At 42.0% G+C, this 20,266-nt stretch overlaps 1 protein-coding gene across 1 annotated transcript; it reads left to right on the forward strand.

Annotated features, from left to right (window-relative positions):
• Positions 1-1,067: 1,067 nt before the first annotated feature.
• LOC115726047 (senescence-specific cysteine protease SAG39-like) lies at positions 1,068-2,420 on the forward strand. Its single transcript, XM_030655761.2, has 2 exons — positions 1,068-1,503; positions 1,604-2,420. The coding sequence occupies exons 1-2, from the start codon at positions 1,068-1,070 to the stop codon at positions 2,194-2,196; spliced, it is 1,029 nt and encodes a 342-aa protein (XP_030511621.1). The 3' UTR covers positions 2,197-2,420.
• Positions 2,421-20,266: the final 17,846 nt, after the last annotated feature.

The following is a 20,266-nucleotide window of genomic DNA, read 5'->3' on the forward strand; positions in this document are numbered from 1 at the left end:
AATTATGGAACTGTGGGCCCGGTCAACGGGCTGGTTCCGGGCCCCGGTTCAATATTGGCCATGTCTAGTTCTTGCACTGCTACACCAAACAGACAATACGACCTACCATACACAATTCCACCGTTAACCTACCATACACAATTCCACCATTAACCTAATTCGCATCGCCGAAAACAATAAAATAAATCATGTTTACCTTTGATAGAAAGATATCCTTTCCGGCGACACCTGACGGCTGAATGCGACATGGACATTTAAAGCACATAGCCGTAGATAGAGACCTCATTGATGCAATGTGATGGTCATGTTAGGAACTTTGTGCACGTTTAATTAGAGGAGAATGATTGCAAAAAAGCATATGAAAAATCAACCTAGGCCATCTAATCAAATTTATCTATTAAAATCCATTCCGGGTTAGGACTGAACAAGAGCCAATTTCAATTGGAGTCTAAGAATTGCCAAGTCCGTCAACAAACTTTAATGCAAAAAATGAGAATCAAGAAACAATCGTTCGTATCGCTTGAAATAATTAGTTAATAGGAAAAGTTTTCTTTATCGACAATAATTTATATCTGAATATTTTCGTGTACGATAAAAATATTTCTTTCTCGTATTCGTCTTTATGAGCAATATAAGTGATCGTTGTTAGGAAAATATTTCTCATAAAAATCATTCATTTTAGACGGAACCTAAGTTTGTCGGGAGACTCAATGCAAAAAATGCGCATCGGGAAGCTTGTTTCATGGGGAAATATGGAACATGATTAAATGCAGCTTTTTGAAATGCAGGTGTTTTATGTACTTTATTGAATTATGAAAGCAAACACTAAGGAAGCGGCGTTCACGGCACTGCTACGGCAGTCCACATCTCAGACGACGGGCCGGATTCACCAGGCGAAATCTGATTCATACTCTCTTCAGATTCACACCGCTAATGGAATCCAATCTCAGCCTCTTCTTGAGGAAGAAGATCCTTCACCATCTATATAAACCCCTGCGTTTTCCCTTGGCCAACTCACCCTGCTTCTTCTTTACAAACCCCAAAAACTTTTTTAAAGTCCCAGAACAATGGCTTCCGCACTCGTTGGCAAACTTGTTCTTGTGATGGTGGCCATCCTAGGACTCTGGGCCTCCCAGGCATGGTCGCGGGAGCTCCAGGAAGCGACCATGCGAGAGAGGCACGAGCAGTGGATGGTTCGCCACGGGCGGGTGTATGCAGACGCCGCCGAGAAGGAGCGGCACTTCTCGATCTTCAAGGACAACGTTGAGTACGTCGAGTCCTCCAACAAGGATGGGAGCAAACCGTACCAGCTAGCTCTCAATGCGTTCGCTGACCTAACGAGCGAGGAGTTCAAGGCCTCGAGGACCGGGTACAAGCGCTCGTCCTCCCTAAGGCCGGCAAGTGCTAAACCGTTCCGATACGAGAGTGTGACAGCTGTTCCAGCAAGCATGGACTGGAGAAAGAAAGGAGCCGTCACGCCTGTTAAGGACCAAGGCCAATGCGGTTAGGCATCGAATCTTCTTTGGTTTAACTTTAACATTCGATCATTCCTTCTTCTTTTTTTATAATTCTTTTTCTAAAGTGAATCTTCCTTGGAATGTAGGATGTTGCTGGGCTTTCTCCGCTGTGGCGGCCATGGAAGGGATTACCCAACTCACGACCGGGAAACTGATCTCCTTGTCCGAGCAAGAGCTAGTGGATTGCGACACAAGCGGCGAAGATCAGGGTTGTGGGGGCGGCCTCATGGACGACGCTTTCGAGTTCATCATCAGCAACCACGGCCTCACGACCGAGGCCAATTACCCTTACCAAGCTGTCGACAACACCTGCAATGCCCGGAAAGCAGCCTCGAGCGCCGCGAAAATCACCGGATACGAAGACGTGCCTTCCAACAGCGAGTCCGCTCTTCTGAAGGCAGTAGCACAACAGCCCATCTCCGTGGCCATCGATGCGGGCGAATCGGATTTCCAATTCTACTCCAGCGGTGTTTTCACCGGGGAATGTGGGACCAGTTTGGACCATGGGGTCACCGCGGTTGGGTACGGGACGAGCGAGGACGGAACCAAGTACTGGTTGGTCAAAAACTCGTGGGGCACCGGATGGGGCGAGGAGGGATACATCAGGATGAAGAGGGACATTGGTGCTGCGGAAGGTCTTTGCGGCATTGCCATGGAGGCTTCATATCCAACTGCATAATTGCTTGGGACAACAAACCACTGTCATGTTAATACAGAGATTTGGTCATGGTAAACGTTTGTGTGTGTGTGTGTGTGTGCATTTGTGCATTTAGGTCTAGGTTTGTGAACTTTCTTATTCCTTGTGTATGCTTGTACTACGTAAGGCTTGCATGTGCATGAAGACATTGGTCTCATGTTGTATATGAACCCTAAGTATGAATGCAAGTGAATGCTTTCAATTAATTTAAGATGCTAGACTTGACCGACCCATTCAACACTGAATCAAGCTTATCATGCAACTGAAATCGAGGATCTCAATTGAAATATAACAAGGAGTTCAATTTGCAATCCGAAAAGATTAATATGTCTACGGTGGCCGTACGAAGGCTGCTGAAAGATAATATGTTACATATTGGCGTGTTTTATATTTAGAAAATCTAATTTCATTAATATATACAAGTTAGGTGGCATGGTTTTGCACACGCATATATCATGAAATGCAATTCCTTTGGTAAATAACCAATTTGGAATATGAATGGGATGCTAGACTTTACCGACCCAATCGATCTTGAATCAAATATATCATGCAACTGAAGTTACGGATATCAATTGAAATATAACAACGAGTTCAATTTGCAATCCGAAAAGGTTAACATGTCTACAGTGGCCATATGAAGGCTGCTAAAAGATAACATGTTACATTTATCATCTAAGTTAATTAGTACGTACGAGTTGGGCGGTACGGGTTTTTCGCGGGCATATGTCGTCAAACGTAATTCTAACTATATTGAGCATATGGGGTGTAAGATAGGAAATTCCTAAAGCCGGACATGTGAAAGTTGCATGAGAGCTCAAATAAAATTTAAATGAAATAGAATTTTGATGGGATAACTTAATTTTATGTTTAATTTTTCAGAGTACATGGTCACCTTGTCATTTCAAATGTTCCCCTCCGTTATTAAGGATGAACTGCAACTATGAGACAAATGAATTTCAACCATAGAAGCTAGAGAAAATTAACAAAAAGTTCTAAACTTATTATATTTATATCAATTCAGTTATAAATGTTAAACATTTTGCATTTGTGCCAATTTAGTCCATCCGGCCATTTTCTATTGAAAATTGCTGATATGGTAGTCGGCCTTCATACATGGCGCGGCGCGGCTTGTTCTGTCGTGGACAAATTTTAATAATATTTTAATATTTTAATAATTTTTTATCTAGTTAATTTATTACTTTTTTCTTTTTTTTCCTTCCTTTTTTTTTTTTTTGTGTGGACTATGGCCGGTGACGGTTGCGGCCCTTGCCCACATTTAGGCGACGCCGAGCAAAGGCCGTGGCCCACGTCGCCCATAGCTCATCCTCCATGGTCCACACAAAGAAAGAAAAGAAAAAGAAAAAGAAAAAGAGTAATTAATAAAAATTTAATACTCAAAAGGACCAAATCTCCTGAATTATCTTGAAAAGAATTTTTGAAAGTTTACTTTTAATCAAAATAAGATAGACGTCAACCGAGGTTAATATAACAACATTTATACGCATAAGGTATCAAGAGTCTACGTGCTCGAATATCGTAAAGCTCGTGGAGAGATCAGGCTCTTGTTGAGAAAAAATCCCTAGACGGTTTTGAAGTTGACAAAACAATCCTAGTACTCTTGTATTTTGAGATAATGCTGTGATTTACTTGTTTTGCAGATTATCCTTTGGTGCGGGGATGCACATGATTGATTCTAGCAAAAGGATTTGGCTCGGATGTTGTTTTTGAGAGTCTCAGATCTTGGTTTGAGCTCGGACGTTGAGTGGGGATAGCTCGGATGTTGGAATGACGCTCAAGCTCTGAGAGAAGTACTTCACTAGCAGGAATCAGAATTTCAAGAGGAATATAAATTGAGTTTAATTGATGCATATCAACGGACGCTATCGAGCTGGATCATCCTTGAAAAATTTTCATTGATTGAGATCAATCAAGAATGCGGAACCAAGAAGACAATTCAAGACTTTCTAAATGGAAGAAACCATCTATGGAAACCCGGGATAATAATTGTCTTGAAAAGAATTTTTGAAAGTTTACTTTTAATCAAAATAAGATAGACGTCAACCGAGGTTAATATAACAACATTTATACGCATAAGGTATCAAGAGTCTCTGTGCTCGAATATCGTAAAGCTCGTGGAGAGATCGGTCTTTTGTTGAGAAAAAATCCCTAGACGGTTTTGAAGTTGACAAAACAATCCTAGTACTCTTGTATTTTGAGATAATGCTGTGATTTACTTGTTTTGCAGATTATCCTTTGGTGCGGGGATGCACATGATTGAATCTAGCAAAAGGATTTGGCTCAGATGTTGTTTTTGAGAGTCTCGGATGCTGGTTCGAGCTCGGACGTTGAGTGGGGATAGCTCGGACGTTGGAATGACGCTCAAGCTCTGAGAGAAGTACTTCACTAGCAGTAATCAAAATTTCAAGAGGAATATAAATTGAGCTTAATTGATGCATATCAGCGGACGCTATCGAGCTGGATCATCCTTGAAAGATTCTCATTGATTGAGATCAATCAAGAATACGGAACCAAGAAGACAATTCAAGACTTTCTAAATGGAAGAAACCATCTATGGAAACCTGTGATCATAATTGTATGGGCGATTTGATCCAAACGGGGAAGACTTTCCTTTGGCGATCCCCAACGGCTAAGAGATCTTCTTTTTGCAAACATCTTGTCCAAAAGGGTAGATTTGGAGAGATCTTTTCTTGATGCCTTGCAACGGCTAGATTGGAGGCGGAAGAGTATAAAAGACATCTCGAAAACGAAGGAAAGAGAGATCGGCGTAAAGAGGGAAAAATGTTCATAATTCCTAGATAGAGTGTGCTCCATTTCAAACACACTTCTTGATCCATCCATTGTAATTGTGAGGAGGTGTACACAAGAGTATTGAACGCTAGGTGTGAAGTCCTGCGTGTCAAGGAGATCACCGATCCGTAACCTCCGAGCACATTAATAGTGGAATCCGGCCGATTGGCTGTCGGCCGAAGAAGTGGACGTAGGCTTAACCAAAGCCGAACCACTATAATCCCTCCGTGCGGTTTTCCTTATCTCTTACTTTGATCACTCTAAATATTTGGTGATATCTAAACTGTACACGGTCAATACGCATCGATCCTATTACATATTTAGCATCAATTGAATTGCTTGAGCATCCGAGATTTCTGTTTTATACCGTGTGATTTGAATTCCGCAATAAAATCTTAAAATCACACGTTATCACCTACTCACCCCCCTCTAGGTGAATTCACTAGCTATCAACAATTGGTATCAGAGTAAGGTGCTCGTATTTTGTGAAGTGTTTTTTACTTCTGAGCTAACGATTTTTATGGTTAGCAACTTTTCTCCTTCTTGGATCGAAGGTGGAAGCAACAACAGGCTACCATACTTTGAAGGAAAAGATTATAGCGACCGACAGAACAAATTTAAAGCATTTCTCGGATGCCGGGATCCTCAAATTTGGGATGTCGTATAAAGAGGAGTAAATCCAGATTCAGAGACTACAAGTGCGGGGGATAACACGATGGCTGCTCTAACAGCAATGGGGATAACCAAGAGAGATGCTCTTGATGCAAAGGCCATTTATTCATTTTATAGTGCATTATCTCCTACCGAATATAGACGTATTGCGGATTGCACTTTATCAAAAAAAATTTAGGATAAGCTTCACGTCACCTATGAAGGAACAGACAGAGTAAAGGAGACAAAAGTCAACTTTCTACTCGGACAATATGAAGCATTCAAAATGAAGCCTGATGAGACAGTGAAAGAGCTGTTTGACAGGTTCACCGAAATAGTGAATGGTCTCACATATCACGGGCAACCAGTTTCTAGACCTATGAGAATCAACAAGCTACTACGAGCTCTTACAAAGGAATGGGATAATGTTAAAACTTCCATTCGATAGACTCAAAGAATATCTCCCTTGTCAATGGATGAGCTCATTGGAACTCTTCAATCTTATGAAGAAGAAAAGATTAATGATGAAACCACAACTAGAAGTAAGAAGTCAATTGCCTTAAAATCTAATACTGATTATGATGTTTCAGATTCTGAAGTCGAAGATGATGAAGAGTTAGCGCTCATGGTCAAAAGATTCGGACGAATGGCCAAATAAGGCGGGAATTTCAAAAACAGAAAGGATCTTAGACGATTCAATCGGAGAAGATCATCTGAGACTAAAAATGAAGGCCAAGAAGTCATTTGCTTCGAATGTAAGAAAAGAGGCCACATCAAACCCAATTGCCCTCTGTTAAAGAAGAAAGACAATGATGAAAAATCCAAGAAAGCTTTGAAAGCAGAAACTTGGAGCGACACCGAATGTGAAAGTGATGAAGAATACGCAAATGTTTGTCTAATGGCGGATTCGGATGATGATATCGAGGTAACTCACCCAAACATCTCTCCCGAAATATCTGCGTATATAGATGAGTTATGTTTAGAATACAAGGCTACTCTTAAGAGACTTTCTGAATTGAAAAAGGAAGTTGCCGTCTTTAGACGGAAGGATATTTCGCAAAAAGATAAAATCAGCTTTCTCGAAAAGGAATTTTGTCAACCAAATGAGAAATCCGATTCTATATCTTGCGAAAATTCGCAATTAAAATCAAAGATAGAATGTCTCGAAAAAGAAAAAGATTTCTTGAAAAAGGAAAGAAATCATTTTGAAAAGGAGAACATTTCTCTGAAAAAGGAAAAAGATATTTTCGGAAAAGAAAATTCTGTTTTGAAAAAGGAAGTTTTTGAGATACACAAAAAATTCTCATCCGGTTCAAAATCTTTGCAACATATACTTTCCATACAAGCTCCCTACTATAACAAGTTAGGACTTGGTTTTCAAAAGGAAAGTGATGAGAAAAATTATTTTCCAACCGTAAAAGAAAGATTCAAGCGGCGACCTTCCAAACACGCTTATCAAAGTCATTTTAGGAAACAATTTGAAAGATTTGAAGGACAACATCCCTCGGGATGTTCGGATTATGGTGATCCGAAACACTCCAGGAGTTACTACTCAAAGATCAATTGATCAACACTTGACATTCTTAGATACTCTTCTACGACTAACCCCAAAGGACCCAAACAAATTTGGGTACCAAAGAAAAAGTGAGAATCTTTGATCATTGCAGGTACCAAACAAAAGAAGAAACAAATGGTACCTTGATAGCAGGTGCTCTAGACATATGATTGGTGACTCATTCATGTTCATTGATCTCGAAAAATTTGATGGAGGAAACGTGTCCTTTGGAGGCAACAACAAAGGAACGATTATCGGCAAAGGAACTGTGAAGATTGGCAATCTACTCATCAAAGATGTTTCATTAGTCAAGGGTTTGAATTTCAATCTTGTTAGTATTAGCCAATTATACGATATTGGATAAAAGTTTCTTTTGCAAAAAATAAGTGCTCAGGTACAAGCCAAGACAACAAGTCATCATTTATTGGACGAAGATATGGGAACATGTACCTTCCGGACACATCATCTGAAAATGAAAAATGTCTTTTATCCATCAAAGACGATCCGGAACTATGGCACGTAAAGTTGGGACATATAAGCTTTAAGCGGATAAACAAGCTCTCCAAAAAGAAGCTGGTGAGAGGACTTCCAAATGTCAGATTTGAAAAGACAAAACTTTGCAAAGCATGCACACTCGGAAAGCAAGTAAGAAATTCTTACAAACACATTAATGAAGTCATCACTACCCATGCTTTGCAACTATTGCACATGGATATCTTCGGACCCACTTGAACACAGAGTATTGGAGGTAAAAAATATTGCTTTGTTATTGTGGATGACTATACAAGATTCACTTGGGTATTCTTTCTTACTCACAAGAGTGATATATTCGCATTCTTTAAAACCTTTTCTAGAAAAGTTCAAAATGAAAAAGGTTGGTCAATTACAAGTATCAAAAGCGATCACGGAGGAGAATTTGAAAATAACTACTTTGCTGATTTACGTGATCAAAATGGTTTTCAACACAATTTTTCTTCTCCATATACTCCTCAACAAAACGAAGTTGTTGAAAGGAAAAATAGATCTTTGCAAGAAATGGCACGAACTTTTTTAATTGAAAGCAAAGCTCCACCTCATTTAATTTGAGTCAATTGTTTTTATTGCATGTTATGTAATCAATCGTGTTTTCCTCTGACCATTGATTGAGAAAACTCCCTATGAACTCTACAAGGGAAGAAAACCAAATATTTCATATTTTCATACGTTTGGTAGTAAATGTTATATTCTTAAGAATGCAAGTGATAGGACTGGTAAGTTTGATGAAAGATCGGATGAATGTGTATTCTTGGGTTACTCCACTACTAGTAAAGCATACCGAGTCTTCAACAAGAACTCTCGGCCAGTTAAGAATCAATGAATGTGAAATTTGAAGAAGAGCGGATTACTTAGACGATGGATTCTCAAGAAACAACAAGATCTGAAATTCAGAACACATCATCTGAAAAAGAAAAACCATCATCCGAAGACGCAGAACTAGTCGAAATGTTTGAGAACATGGAAAACACCTTGCAAGGCACATCATCCGAAGGATCAAATGATGAAGATTCCACTGAGACCGAACATGACAAATCAAATAGAAGCTGGAAATACAGATCAAGTCATCCTGCAGATCGGGTTATTGGGAATATAGATGAAGGAGTCAAAACTAGATCTAGACTCAAGGATACAATAAATGCCTTTGCTCTAGTTTCTGAAGTTGAACCCAAAAGAATTGAAGAAGCTCTCGAAGATGAAAGCTAGATCGAAGCTATGCAACAAGAATTACAACAATTCGGACTAAATGAAGTTTGGGAACTTGTTCCCAAACCAAAGAATCATCCTGTCATTGGAACCAAATGGGTTTTCCGGAATAAGCTGGATGACAAATGAAAAGTAGTCGGGAACAAAGCAAGGCTTGTTGTACAAGGTTACTCACGGGAAGAAGGGATTGATTATGATGAAACTTATGCACCAATGGCAAGACCGGAAGCCATCAGGTTGCTACTTGCTTACGCTTGCCATCATGACTTCAAGTCGTACCGGATGGATGTTAAAAGCGCATTTCTCAATGGGTACATCAAGGAGGAAGTTTATGTTAAACAACCTCCAGGTTTTGAAGATCCAAAGAACTTAGATCATGTGTACAAACCGAAGAAGGCTCATTACGGGCTGAAGCAAGCACCTTGAGCTTGGTATGAAAGGTTAAGTAACTTTCTAACCGAAAACGGTTTCGAAAAAGGTAAAGTCGATACAACCCTTTTTATCAGAAGGGAAGGTAAAGACATTCTGCTTATCTAGATATATGTTAATGATATTATCTTTGGCTCATCTAACCAACATCTTTGTGAGAACTTCTCTCGGAACATGCAGAATGAGTTGAGATGAGCATGATGGGTGAACTTAAATTCTTCCTAGGGCTACAAGTAAATCGGACTAATCGGGGCACATTCATACATCAAGAAAAATATGCCTTGGAACTAGTGAAGAAGTTTGGTCAAAACAATTGCAAGAAAACAGAATCACATATGTCTACCTCATCCAAACCAGACAAGGATGAACAGGGCAAACGGGTTGATCAGAAGCTATACGGGAGCATGATTGGTTCTTTGTTATATTTTACTGCATCTCGACCCGATATTATATTCGGTGTATGCATGTGTGCGAGATTTCAATTTGATCCTAAAGAATCTCATATGTCTGCTGTCAAAAGAATTATCAAGTATATAGGAACTAATCCAAACCTAGGATTATGGTATCCCAAAACCTCATATCTTATATTACATGGCTATTTAGATGCTGATTTTGCAGGTTGTAAGTTGGATAGAAAAGGCATTTCAAGCACATGTCAACTTACGGGATCAATGCTGGTGTCTTGGTTCTCCAAGAAACAGAACACCGTAGCTCTATCAACTGCGGAAGCTGAATATGTTGCACTAGGAAGCTGTTGCGCTCAAATACTATGGATGAAGCAACAACCGAAGGACTTTGGTGTTGAAGCTCACAATGTGGAAATCAAATGTGACAACACAAGTGCTATCAACCTCACAAAGAACCCGGTTCCGCACTTACGAGCTAAGCATATTGAAATCAAGCATCATTTTATTCGTGATCATGTGCATAACTGTGACGTCAATATTCAATTTGTTGATTCTAAACATCAATTAGCCGACATATTCACTAAGGCACTCGATAAAAATACATTTGAATACATCGGACAAGAGTTGGGTATTACCATGATTCCTATTTGAGCTGAGATCTAGACGGGAGAAATTTCCTCGGAACTTGGAAAGTATCATCCGAAGACCTTCGGTAGCTCCAGAGCTTGAACGCATATTCTAAAGGAACTTACGGATCTTAGAACATGGAAAATCATCTGTAGACAACATCTTCGGAGCAGATACGACAAAAGATTTGATCGTTCGAAATCTTGGCGCGTAAGTCGTTTTTATTTTTGGCAACAAATAAGGTACGCATCAACACAATCTTCCTAAATATTCGGCAAATATTATGTGATTGTGCTGATTGCTCTGATTGAATATTTGATTGGCTTGATTGATTTTAAATTGGTTGAGTTGAAAATATTCTCAAACTCTTTTCTAAAAGAATTCCCCGTTGAGAAAACGCTTCATATACCCTAAATCTTCTCCACTTGTTCAATCTCACAAATCGCTCTCTTAGCCCTACGAAATCCAAAAACCCTAAAACCTCCAGAACTCCACGATCGGGATTACCCAACAAATCTCATTCCTCATGGCACCCAAAAATCCCTCGGCACAGAAATCTTCGGTGGTTGGTTCTCGCTGATCTGGTCGCCTTGGACAAAGAACATCTGGAGATACTCCGGCACTCACCACCTTGCCGAGCGAAGCCGAAGAGAAAGCACGAAGAGCGATCGTTCATATGACAAAGATTTCGCCATCGGGAGTAACGGAGGAGAAACGTAAGAAGATTCAGCAATGAATCTCTTCTACGGTAATCCGAACCCCCGAGGAAAACGCTAGTCTACTTGTTGATAAAAGAATAAGGCTAGCTAGGGGTTTGCTGAATATGACTAAAGGAATGCGGATTGGTGGTAGGTCTGAAAATGACATTCTGGATTTTGTTAAAATAAATGGATTCTTCGATGAGAGAGAAATGCAAAAATTCTACGAGATGCTCACTCAGGCAGAAATCGGGCTAGCTACCGGGGTAGGAACGGAACTTCGGAAGAGTAGTCCCTCCGGAAAGGGAAAAGAAAAGGTTGGAGAAGTTGTGGACATTGAGCAGAGAAGTGCTCAAAAGAAAGATGTGAGAGAAGAGGAAATTTACGTGTCCGAACATCTAAGAGACGTTGATGATGAATTGATTTATTCCTTCTTCAAGTCTGTGCCCATGAAATTTTTGGCTGATGAAGAAGAGGCGGATGGGTTGTTCGGATCAAAAGAACATGAACAATGCTACAAGGCATTACTTGCTAGAAGAGTCATGCCTAACAGGCCTGTCGATTCAGACTTTTTCGAAAGGAATGGTCTGCAGATTCTTTATCCGCTCATAAACCTATAGCTTCACAACTTCTGCTCCTTATCCACACCAACTTACACCGAACCGATTGCCTATTTCTATTCAAACTTCACAATGATCGATAGAAATGCAATTCGGTTTTCCTACAGGAGGCGGAACATCATTCTGAGTCTTGAAGACATGGCGGACATTCTTGGGACCGAGTTGTTCAACTTCACCAAAATCCATATCTCGGATGAAGATGTCTATAAGAAGCAATATGGTAACCCTGATTTGTCAAGAGCCAACAAACCACACGTTGAGCATCATCACTTTCCTCCGAGGACCATTATACCGCATAAGGTAGTTATAAACCGCCTAAGACCAAAGGGTTCCTCAAAAACAGATATCTCAAAGTATGAAGCAAAGCTTATCCGGGCCATTCTAAATGGACAAACCTTCTCTCTGCCTCACTTAATCTTTCTGCATATGAGGAGAGCGGTGAAGAAGAACAAGGGTCAGTTGCCCTATGGATCTACGATAAGCAGAATTTTTGAGTACCTGCGAATAGTGGTACCTCCGGAATTCGGATCCATAGAGCTTCATCGGGGAAGTGTGGGTGAGACTATGCTCACAAAGATGGGTTACTGATTTGAGAATGGAAGCTGGAGGGATAGAAAGAAGAAAGTGATCCTCATAGACCTTCCTTAGAAGGAGGCTGTTGTTGAATCTTCACGGAACAAGTCTTGGGAACCATCCTCTGAGTCCACTCGAAAGAGAAGAATCAAGATGTTTGCTCACAAATCAACCGGACCTAGTAGCAAAAGAAGAAAACTTGCTAAGGTGCTGCTTGACAAAATTGAAAAAGAGCACATCTTAGACGACTCAGAATGAGATGATTCGGAACTAGAAAAGGTGATCCAAACGATCGTAAGAACAACTTATGAGGATGAGACTGCCATTCAATTGGAACAACGGGAAAAAGAAAAAGAGGACACGAAGCGGGGAGGAGATAAAGAAAGAGAAGAAACATCATCTGTTCCGGAACAGGGAACAGAGACAGAGGGGCCACTTCTACAAGAAGAAATGTTTGAGAGGGAGAAAATCGAAATAGAAACCAATGCCGCTGCAATAGCAAATCTCCCATGCAGATCTGCTTCATCATCCGAGCACCATGCAAGGACTCAGGGGGAGTCAACAAATGTAGGAACTCGGATGGATAAGACAGACAGTACCTCGGACCTTCTTAGGGAAATAGCACAGAGGCAACAAGAAATGGACCAAAAATGGTCTGATCTTTGGTCCTCTCTGCGTTCAAAAGTTGAAGGCCTAAGCACAAAGGTAGATAGTGAGATTGCAAAAATTCGGAGAACTGTCCATGATCATTCGGAATCTCATTTGGGCTTTTTGGACAACGGGATCCTCACTCTAAAGAAGGATCTGGATTTAAAGCTAAATCAGCTATCAAAGTTTGTCCTTGTTCAACTACCTGCGGACCAAGCCTCTACTTCGATTCAAGCCCCAACATCTTCTCATCCGGACCAAACACCAAAAGATTAATGTTTTAAAAGAAAATTTTCTTTGATGTTTGGATCTCGTACTCGAATCTAACTTCACACTCTATTCTTCTTTGATTGAAAGATTGACAATTTGAATGCTAGCATCTGATTGAATGATTCATTATTTTTTGAATGCTAGTATGTTTTGAGTAGACTGCAAAAATGACCTAAATAGGCATTGAATTCGGGGGAGCAATGTTTTATCACTATCCGACTATGCAGAATACTTCCTTTTGTTGATGACAAAAAGGGGGAGAAAAATGGCATAAAATTGTTATGTATTTGTGATAATGTTCTGATGGTGTTATGATATACATTAATACACTTCATAATCGTATATGATTGTGTGAAATCAATATGTTATTTGTGTGTGTATTTCGGAAGTATCCTTTAAATACAGGATTTCAGCATGTTTTGTGGAATACAAAAGCATGAACGTTGGAGATATCATCTGAGAAGGAACATCTTCTCATCTTCTCTTAAACTGAACAGGTGAACAAGTTCCATTTTTGAAAAATCACATATTTGAAAGCTACGATTGAACAGGACAAGTTCTGAGTTTTTAAGTGTGATGATTTGAGGAGTTACAATCTTCATACTTGTTCTTATTTGAAACCGTTTAATATCTCAAAGCACTTAGAATACAAACTTATCGATTGAGATAATACAAGTTCTGAAGATTATTCATCATAGCATATAAATGCATTCTTTCTCGGAACTTATTCTTGCTAAAAGTACAAGGAACGACACTCCAAAAATATTACTTAGCAAGATTATCACTAGAGTAACTTTGTTGAAGTTGCTCATCCTTTTCTAAACTCAATTTCTTCATTCCTATAGTGGATCGTTTTGTCATCATCAAAAAGGGGAAGATTGTTGAGAAAAAAATCCCTATACGGTTTTGAAGTTGACAAAACAATCCTAGTACTTTTGTATTTTGAGATAATGCTGTGATTTACTTGTTTTGCAGATTATCCTTTGGTGCGGGGATGCACAGGATTGAATCTAGCAAAAGGATTTGGCTCAGATGTTATTTCTGAGAGTCTCAGATCTTGGTTCGAGCTCGGACGTTGGAATGACGCTCAAGCTACGAGAGAAGTACTTCACTAGCAGTAATCAAAATTTCAAAAGGAATATAAATTGAGCTTAATTGATGCATATCAACGGACGCCACCGAGCTGGATCATCCTTGAAAGATTCTCATTGATTAAGATCAATCAAGAATGCGGAACCAAGAAGACAATTCAAGACTTTCTAAATGGAAGAAACCATCTATGGAAACCCGGGATCATAATTGTATGGGCGATTTGATCCAAATGGGGAAGACTTTCCTTTGGCGATCCCCAACGGCTAAGAGATCTTCTTTTTGCAAACATCTCGTCCAAAAGGGTAGATTTGGAGAGCTCTTTTCTGGATGCCTTGCAATGGCTAGATTGGAGGCTGAAGAGTATAAAAGACATCTCGAAAACGAAGGAAAGAGAGATTGGCGTAAAGAGGGAAAAGTGTTCATAATTCCTAGATAGAGTGTACTCCATTTCAAACACACTTCTTGATCCATCCATTGTAATTGTGAGGAGGTGTACACAAGAGTGTTGAACGCTAGGTGTGAAGTCCTGCGTGTCAAGGAGATCACCGATCCGTAACCTCTGAGCACATTAATAGTGGAATCCAGCCGATTGGTCATCGGCCTAAGAAGTGGACGTAGGCTTAACCAAAGCCAAACCACTATAATCCCTCCGTGCGGTTTTCCTTATCTCTTACTTTGATCACTCTAAATATTTAGTGATATCTAAATTGTACACGGTCAATACGCATCGATCCTATTACATATTTAGCATCAATTGAATTGCTTGAGCATCCGAGATTTCTATTTTATACCGTGTGATTTGAATTCCGTAATAAAATCTTAAAATCACACGTTATCGCCTATTCACCCCTCTCTAGGTGAATTCACTAGCCATCAACAGCTACATGATTAGGTTCAATTAAGGATGGTATAATCTTTCATATTAGAATGTGTATTTATTGTATGGATACGAATTCAATCTTAAGTTTTTCAATGTGGCAAATTTAGTGCTTAACCTTTGTGCGGCATTTAAATATAGCCTTTCTAGTTAATTTTTGCTGTTAATCGCTAATCTGACGGTCCTTTCATCACCGGCTATCCTGCGTGGCACATCATCATATCAGCGATTTCTAATAAAAACCTGTGATATCCTGTATTCCGACTCGTTTTGGAGCGTTGAACAAATGAAAAGTCTAATTGATGTATTTCAGTCTAATCTCACTCGGAATTGATCCCTCTCGAGTAGACTAACCAAATGGGAATGGCTAGCTAAGATAATCAAGTACGTGGACCTAAGAACTTGATCATGAACTGACTTTTTGGCCATGAAAATTGTCGAGGGAATATTTTGGACCAATATAGGCTGATCCTAGAGTGATTAAGGAACGATTTGGATAATACCATACGCTTGGATCACGGGTGATTCTATTTGACCTCGTGTGGGTTCCAAACGTCTCTAAATTATTTTCTAACGATTGTGTCCATCGGGACTAGTGATTGACCCTCGCAATTGAATGACAACGAAAGTTGCCATGGCTCGATAAATTCTTAAACGTGATATTAATCACGGGTCGATATGCGTAACTCCTAAAAGCCGCCCGTTAGTTTGAGATACGCTGAAATTTCAATTGATCGAGATTGATTACGAGTCGACTTTCAGAATTTAATATCGGACCTTCAGGGGTTTCAATAATTAAATTTTGGACGTTTCCTCATCCAGTGTACGATTTCTTCGCGGTTCGCCCAAAGGGTTCGGGAAAAATAAAAATTTGAATTGGAAATAGGAAAAAACCCATTTGCCTTTGGAGAATACCCCATTTTTCACTTGGACCGAAGGGTATTTTGGTCATTACTCCCCCTTGGCCAAAATTTGACTAGTCTTTGTGGGGGGAGGGGAGGGGAGGGGAATTTTCATTTTTGCCCCTCTTGCATTGAAGACCCAAAAAATCTACCCTTGAATTTATCCAACCTTTTATTAAGCAATTTCTTTGGCCTTCTTCTTCATTAATTCAAGACAACTCTCTCTCTCTAGCTCACTCTCCCTCTTGGTTGAAATTCTCTCTCTCCCACGTCCATTGCCGAAAAATTTTCCAAGCTTCCCCGGTGTCGCCTTGAATCGCCGGAGCTCAATTCTCCACCATGAACCGCCTTGAATCACCAGAGTAGCTTGAGTTTTAGCTGTTCAAGAGGAGTCGCCAGAGACGCCGGATTGGGGTCAAAACTTCAATCGATTTTTCGCCGGAAAGTTTGCTAAAATTGTGGTAAGATGGTTCCTAACTTTAGATTAGGTATCTAGGTTTCTAATAGACTTTGGATTGAGTAGTTGGATGAAAAATTGGTTGGATTTGCCCAAAATTTTGCTTTGGCCGAATTGATGGAGGGAGGAGAGATAAGAAGAAGAAAAAAAGAAGAAGATGTTCTTGCATGAATAGTGAAAATGCATGGTTACTAATGGATGGCTAGGATTTGCTCTAGCTTATCTTGCTTTAATCCGACGGTTAGTATTGAATCTTGTCTAGGAAGTTTGATCTGACGGTGGAGATTAATTCCTGCTTAGTATAAATTAATTGAGTGGTGGAGATTTATTGCATGTGGGGATATTTTAATCGGACGGCCCGGATTAATCGCCACGCTGGTATAGTTTGAGTAATCGGTGCGTATTAATTGTACGTTAGTGAAATTTCGATTGGACGGTGATTAATAATTGCTATGTTAGTATAATTTTGATCGTGTGGTGTAGATTAATTTTTGTAGCGACAAAAATTAATCGTGTGGCCCGATTGGCCAATGGTTCGAGTGTGATTTAATCGGGTGGTCTCGATTTATTATTTGTTCAACGTGAGTGATTCACGTGGTCCCGATCGAGTATTTGTCCGGTACAATTTAATCGAGTGGTCTCGATTAGGCGGTTTAGGAAAATTAGAAAAATCGTGTGGTCCCGATCTTTTGTTGGAGAAAAATTGAGAAGCTCGTATGATTACGATCCGTCGCCGGAGAAAATTGGTGAGACCGGGTGGTCTTCGTTACAACTCCTCCCTAGTCCCACATTGCCTAGGAGGAGGTCTTGGGAAGGCTTTACAAGCCTTGGGGTGCCTTTAGACTTGCAAGACGCGTTTTTTGGGAGTTGTATGGGCGACGCTCGGAGGAAAAAAATCGTGAGGACTGTGTGTCCAAAGCGGACAATATCTTGCAAAGTGGTGTAGTGGAAGCGCATGGGGCCCAACCCGTTACGGTTGGTATCGGACCTGACCTACGACCGCGTGTGGAGCCACGGCGGGCGCTCGCTGGTACTAGAGGGCACAGCTGGGACGCTGCACCTTTGAGGGGGCGGAGTTTGTCACAACTCCTCCCTAGTCCCACATTGCCTAGGAGGAGGTCTTGGGAAGGCTTTATAAGCCTTGGGGTGCCCTTAGACTTGCAAGACGCTTTTTCCGGGCGTTGTATGGGCAACGCTCGGAAGAACAAAACCGTGAGGACTGTGTGTCCAAACCAGACAATATCTTACAAAGTAGCGCAGCGAAAGTACGTGGGGCCCAGGCCGTTACGGTTGGTATCAGAGCCAACCTTCTTCCGCGTGTGGAGCAACAGCGGGCGCTTGCTGGTGCTAGAGGGCGCGGCGGGGACGCTGTGCCTTTGAGGAGGGGAGTTTGTCACAACTCCTCCCCGGCCCCACATTGCCTAGGAGGAGGTCTTGGGAAGGCTTTATAAGTCTTGGGGTGCCCTTAGACTTGCAAGACGCATTTTCCGGGCGTTGTATGGGTGATGGTCGGAGGAACAAAACCATGAAGACTATGCGTCCAAAGCGGAATTTTTCTCTTGCAAAGTGGCACGGCGGAAGTGCGTGGGGCCTAGGCCGTTACAATTGGTATTAGAGCCGACCTTCGACCGCATGTGGGGCCACAGCGGGGACCCCGTGCCTTTGAGGGGGGAGTTTGTCACAACTCCTCCCTAGTCCCACATTGCCTAGGAGGAGGTCTTAGGAAGGTTTTACAAGCCTTGGGGTGCCCTTAGACTTGCATGAGGCCTTTTTCGGGTTGTGTGCCAAGAAAAATAAGACAGTGCGGGTTGCAAAGTCCAAAGCGGACAATATCTTGCAAAGTGGTGCAGCGGAAGCGCGTGGGGCCCAAGCCGTTACGGTTGGTATCAGAGCCAACCTTCGACCGCATGTGGGGCCACAACGGGCGCTCGCCGGTGCTAGAGGGCACAGCGAGAACGCTGTGCCTTTGAAGGGGGGAGTTTGTCACAACACCACCCTAGTCCCTCATTATCTAGGAGGAGGTCTTGTGAAGGCTTTATAAGCCTTGGGATGCCCTTAGAATTGCAAGACGTTTTTTTCCGGGCGTTGTATGGGCGACGCTCGGAGGAACAAAACCGTGAGGACTGTGTGTCCAAAGCGGACAATATCTTGCAAACTAGCGTGGCGGAAGCGCGTGGGGCCCAGGCCGTTACGGTTGGTATCAGAGCCGACCTTTGACTGCGTGTAGGGCCACAGCGGGCGCTCGTTGGTGCTACGGGGCACAGCGGGGAAGCCGTGGCTTTGAGGGGGGGAGTTAGCCACAACTCCTCCCAAGTCCCACATTGCCTAGGAGGAGGTCTTAGGAAGGTTTTATAAGCCTTGGGGTGCCCTTAGACTTGTATGAGGCCTTTTTTGGGTTGTGTGCTAGGAAAAATAAAATAGTGCGGGTTGCAAAGCCCAAAGCAGACAATATCATGCAAGTGAGACCCAATGCCGTTACGATCAGTAACGGCTTGGCGCCCCACGCGCTTTCGCTGTTCCACTTTGCAAGATATTGTTCGCTTTGGACACACAGTCCTTCTTGTTTTGTTCCTACGAGCGTTGCCCATACAACGCTCGAAAAATGCGTCTTGCAAGTCTAAGGGCACCCCAAGGCTTATAAAGTCTTCCCAAGACCTCCAACTAGGCATTGTGGGATTAGGGAGGAGTTGTGACAAACTCCCCCCTCAAAGGCACAACGTCCCCGCCGTGCCCTCTAGTACTAGCGAGCGCCCGCCGTGGCCCCACACGCGATCGAAGGTCGGCCATGATACCAAGCGTAATGGCCTAGGCCCCGAGCACTTTCGCCGCGCCACTTTGCAAGATATTGTCCCCTTTTGACACACAGTCCTCACCATTTTGTTCCTCCGAGAGTCGCCCTGAAAACGCGTCTTGCAAGTTTAAGGGTACCCCAAGGCTTATAAAGCCTTCCTAAGACCTCTTCTTAGGCAATGTGGAATTAGGGAGGAGTTGTGACAAACTCCCCCTTCAACGGCACAAGTGTCTCCGCTGTGCCCTCCGATACCGCCGAGCGCCCAGTGTAGCCCCACACGCCGTCGAAGGTCAACTCGGATACCAACTGCAATGGCTTGGGCCCCACGCGCTTTCACTAGGCCACTTTGTAAGATATTGTCCACTTTCAACATACATGGTTCTCACGATTTTGTTCCTTCGAGCGTAGCCCATACAATGCCCGGAAACCGCGTCTTGCAAGTCTAAGGGCACCCCAAGGCTTATAAAGCCTTCCCAAGACCTCCTCTCAAGCAATGTGGAAATAGGGAGGAGTTGTGACAAACTCCTCCCCTCAAAGGCACAACGTCCCCGCTGTGCCCTCTAGCACTAGCGAGCGCCCGCTGTGGCCCCATACGCGGTTAAATGTTGGCTACGATACCAACTATAATGGGTTAGGCCCCACGCACTTCCATTGGGCCACTTTGTAACATATTGTCCAATTTGGACGTACGGTCCTCACGGTTTTGTTCCTCCGAGTGTCGCCCACACGGTCCTCATGGTTTTCTCACAACTCCTCCCTAGTCCCACATTGCCTAGGGAGAGTTCTTGGGAAGGCTTTATAAGCCTTGGGGTGCCCTTAGACTTGCATGAGGCCTTTTTCGGGCTATGTGCTAGGAAAAATAAGACCGTGCGAGTTGTAAAGTCCAAAGCGGACGATATCTTGCAAA

Source organism: Rhodamnia argentea, chromosome 6 (assembly GCF_020921035.1).
Source record: "Rhodamnia argentea isolate NSW1041297 chromosome 6, ASM2092103v1, whole genome shotgun sequence".
Classification (NCBI taxonomy): domain Eukaryota; kingdom Viridiplantae; phylum Streptophyta; class Magnoliopsida; order Myrtales; family Myrtaceae; genus Rhodamnia; species Rhodamnia argentea.